The sequence below is a fragment of the Rhizopus microsporus genome (genome assembly GCF_002708625.1).
Source record: "Rhizopus microsporus ATCC 52813 unplaced genomic scaffold scaffold_3, whole genome shotgun sequence".
In the NCBI taxonomy this organism is placed as follows: domain Eukaryota; kingdom Fungi; phylum Mucoromycota; class Mucoromycetes; order Mucorales; family Rhizopodaceae; genus Rhizopus; species Rhizopus microsporus.
In genome coordinates this window covers 794,571-798,552 of record NW_019671918.1, presented here as the reverse complement: position 1 = coordinate 798,552, position 3,982 = coordinate 794,571, and the positions used below count along the sequence as shown (strand labels likewise).

Sequence of the window (3,982 nt, the reverse complement as noted above, 5' to 3'; positions counted from 1 at the left end):
TTTTTTAATTATTATTATTGAAACAAGAAGGAAAAAGATGCCACAGAGATATGAAATCGTTCAAGATGCTGAAATGACCAAACCTTATTTAACCCCCTTAAATCAAGAAGAGAGTGATCCTGAAAAACATGCATTCATTTCAGACACTATAAAAGATACTTCATACGCCTCTTCTTTTTCACTAATGCACAGAATATTTTACTCAAAATATTTAAATGAGATAGCTGCTCAGCACTCACCTTCAGCTATAGCGCAACATCGAGAAAGTGCCCAAAAGATCGGCTGGATTCATTCAAGGCTGTCCCCGCCAGCTGAAATCAAGACCTTGCAAGATATCAAACACTTGATCTTTAACCATGAATTCTACAGACTTCTTATGGTTCTTGCCTGGCTACTTTTGGGAGGATTGATTGAAATATTTTTAGCTCAACTAGGCGATATGAGATACTTTGCAATGCCAGCAACAAGCAAGGTACTTGCTTAATTAAAACACTCATGAATAGCTCATTAACACATGATTGACTTAGCATCCTCTGATTGATCTACTACACGACGTGTTTCCAAGAGTCGAAAACTTCCAAATAGTAAACTACCTACTGACATGCTGTGTTGCTTACACCGTCATTGGATTTGCTATTCAATCACCTGACTGGAGCACTCGTTTTACACTCATTCGAAGATATACTTTTATCCTTGGATGTCTCTATATTTTTAGAGGCATTACACTTCTCGTAACCACACTACCCTCTTCCTTGGTCGATGAATGTAAACCACCAGAGACGGAAATAACGGGTTCTGTCGGAGAACGATTTGGATTTATTTATAAAGTCGTAGCTGGATCAGCGTTCGGTTGCACGGATAACATCTTTTCTGGTCACACATCAGTCATGATGTCGTGCGTCCTTCTGTGGCGTGCTCACTCCAGACTTAGACGACCTTTCAGTTGGTTACTGTATCTTATCGCTTTCACTGGTATGCTTATGATTATCGTTTCAAGATTTCACTATACTATTGATGTCCTTCTTGCTATCTGTAAGCATTAACATTCACGCTCTATCTGTTTAACTTATGCTTATTATAGTCATCACTTATACCACTTGGAATATCTATTTACAATACATAAGAGAAGCATCAACTCGTTATATATTTGGTTTCACAAAGCATGCAGCATTTGATGTCTTTAATACAATGATGGTAGATGGAGCACAAACTTATCAATATCTTGCATGGCAACCTCATGCATTGGGACAAGATTGGCTCATGCACCTGTGTATGTACGTCGATGGTCTGGACATCAAGTTACGTACGATAGGAGTACTGGATGAACAAGGCGAATGGCGTCCAATGATGAACCAACCAAGTTTGACCAAATCTATTGTTTAATCAATTACATATACATATACATAATCATGTACATTTATCATCACTGTTACTATTATTACTACTATTTTCTACTAATACTAATACTAATTGCTCACACTAATATAATAAAAAGTACTTTATTAATTAATCGCTGGTATACCCTTCCTTTTCAAATGCATCCCAATCGAAATCATCATAGTTTTCTTCATCATCATTATTATGATCTTCCTTTTTTGGCACATCTCGACCTTCCTGCTTGGCTAATATCTCATCATACCATTTTAACAATTGACTTTTTTGCTTAGTTGTGAAGCAAGGTACTTTTAATGCATCCTCAATCAATGGAAACGATGACACTTGGTCTGTCAAACCACTTTGTTGAATCAATACACATCAGTCATACGATACTGGCTGATATCATTTACCTTCTGTCAAATACAGTAAAGTAGGTCTCAATACATGCAAACAGTTTGTTCTTTTCTTTATCTGAAAATCTATAATCCTTTTTTGATATAAATAAAAAAAAGGTGCCAATATTATAATAAAGAAAGCCATACTTGGTTCTTGAATATGAATTTCTTTAATGTGTTCATTTGCTTTACTGTCTTTGCTGTGGGTGGTTTGGGTATATTTTTGGTATCGTCATGAAATTGTTGAATGCGTTGCTCCATTGTGAACAAAGAAGGGGAAAGAAAAAGAAATAGAGAAAGAGTGTGTGTGTGTGGCTTGTGTTTTTATTTAAAAATTAGAGTGAAGTAAAGGGCATTTCTTCCGTTGGTTGCAACCTAATTATGTATATCAACAATCACATTCTTCTAATAACAATAATAATTACCAGTTATCTGAAGGATAATGAGCTTCTCCTTCAATGATATGGAAAGTATAAATGTATCGAGAGTTTTTGGAGTAATTAGGTCCAGACTTGTGAACTACACTTCCATGGATGAGCACCAAGGTGCCTGCCTTTACCTCCTTCATTACATATCTCGATTCGTCCACCTTTAATTCTCCATCTCCTATAAATGTTGTGCCTGAGCCTTGAGGATCACGCACAAATCGACGGGTGATGGGTGTATCTAAGAAAGGGTTTATCACTGATACATCAATTCTTTGCTGAATATACCTTTATGTGAACCTGGTATAAACGAAAGACATCCGTTCTCTGCCGTACAGTCTTCCAATGCAAACCAGAATCCAACTGCGGATAATGGTTCAGTGTACAGAAAAGAAGAGTCTTGATGGGAAGGTACTGTTTTCGACAGTTAGACTCGCCTCATCTTTTTCTCTCTCTCTTTTTTTATATTACCCGGCCCACCAATATAGGGTTGTTTAAAGATAATCATTGATTGTAACAGTTTGGGTGATTTAAAACCAAGTTGTCTAGCCATGACTGACATTGTCTCATTCAAGGAAAACTCTCGATAGACAGGGTCCAAAGCATGCAAACCTACAATCAACAGGTAAAAATTATGCATATTTGAGGCCACGCTTAAATTACCATGACCAATCTTGTTGATTGCCCGCTCCTTGGGAATCTTTAAGTTGCCTTGCTCGTCAAAGGCGCCCTCCTCGAAAAAGTATCTTATTTTGTCCCCTGACTCCAAAAAGTAAGCATCGCCAACATGCTTATCCTTTGCTCCTGTGCTAAACTTGGTCATCGGATGTCCCTCAAGTGACATTTCTTCAAGTAATTGCTGAGCTCTATTCTTCAGCTCATTTGCTTTTTCTGTGGAAAAAAAATTTGGAATGACAAGACAACTACATGATGTCAATAGTGAAAGAGAAAGAGAACCTTTTCTTACCCGTCTCTTTCAAACTTTAGACTATTGGTTAATATATAAAAAATAGTATTAAGGTTTATTTACCTGTTCCAACTGCTCGTTTGTTAGCATCTGCATAAAAAATATAAAGAAGGGGGAAAAAACGGGCTTATTTCTTTTCTGTGATGCCGTGTGTACAATGTGTCACTTTGAATATTTATCAGCTTATTTTTCATAAATCATAAAGCAAACTGTTTACACTTTATCTCGCACTGACCACTTTTTGTTTACTGGATATGTTTGAATGTTTGTTATCCACCTCTTTACTTGAAAGTTTCTTTGTTCTTTATTCCTTCAGCTTGAAAAAACTGGGAAACAGTTTCTCATTTATCTATCCTTAGATGCATATGTATGCATTCCCCTTTAAAATGACCTCTTAAGGTAGAGAATTATCATATGAATTGCCCATAAAGCTGGATTCATGTCTATTTATTGATCTGTTACACGAATAGATAAAAAAGTGTTTATTTATTTATGTGTAATCGGATGAAATCCCGAAACACAAAAACATCCTCTTGAAACGCTAACATAACTTTAATATTTGGTTTAATACTAAAACTTGTAACAAAATAATGGCAAATCATATGATAATACTTCTTATTTACTTCGATCTGCATTACTTTTTTTTTTTGAAAAAAAATATTTGTCATGGTAACAGCTGTCATGATGATAAATTGTTGTTTGTTGCTATGTTTATTCTACTTGATAGAGAGCATGGAGAAACTTGCTGGTGCGGTTTACCAAAAGAGTAGTTACCGGAACAATCGCTCCGTTCGGTAACAACAACAACAACAACAAAA

General features: G+C 36.0%; 3 protein-coding genes across 3 annotated transcripts; 1 reads left to right on the top strand and 2 right to left on the bottom strand.

Moving 5' to 3' along the window:
- Positions 1-37: 37 nt before the first annotated feature.
- On the top strand, positions 38-1,383 carry RHIMIDRAFT_234752 (uncharacterized protein; the record flags this gene model as incomplete). Its single annotated transcript, XM_023608221.1, has 3 exons — positions 38-472; positions 528-1,032; positions 1,082-1,383. 3 exons carry the CDS (start codon positions 38-40, stop codon positions 1,381-1,383), a joined length of 1,242 nt encoding a protein of 413 aa, XP_023469110.1.
- A 123-nt stretch (positions 1,384-1,506) lies between these two features.
- RHIMIDRAFT_248574 (uncharacterized protein) lies at positions 1,507-2,033 on the bottom strand (the record flags this gene model as incomplete). The annotated part of the gene is made up of 3 exons (XM_023610536.1): positions 1,507-1,735; positions 1,788-1,864; positions 1,920-2,033. 3 exons carry the CDS (start codon positions 2,031-2,033, stop codon positions 1,507-1,509), a joined length of 420 nt encoding a protein of 139 aa, XP_023469109.1.
- A 74-nt stretch (positions 2,034-2,107) lies between these two features.
- On the bottom strand, positions 2,108-3,260 carry RHIMIDRAFT_234750 (phytanoyl-CoA dioxygenase; the record flags this gene model as incomplete). Its single annotated transcript, XM_023608220.1, has 7 exons — positions 2,108-2,147; positions 2,198-2,438; positions 2,486-2,611; positions 2,669-2,809; positions 2,861-3,120; positions 3,165-3,178; positions 3,228-3,260. 7 exons carry the CDS (start codon positions 3,258-3,260, stop codon positions 2,108-2,110), a joined length of 855 nt encoding a protein of 284 aa, XP_023469108.1.
- Positions 3,261-3,982: the final 722 nt, after the last annotated feature.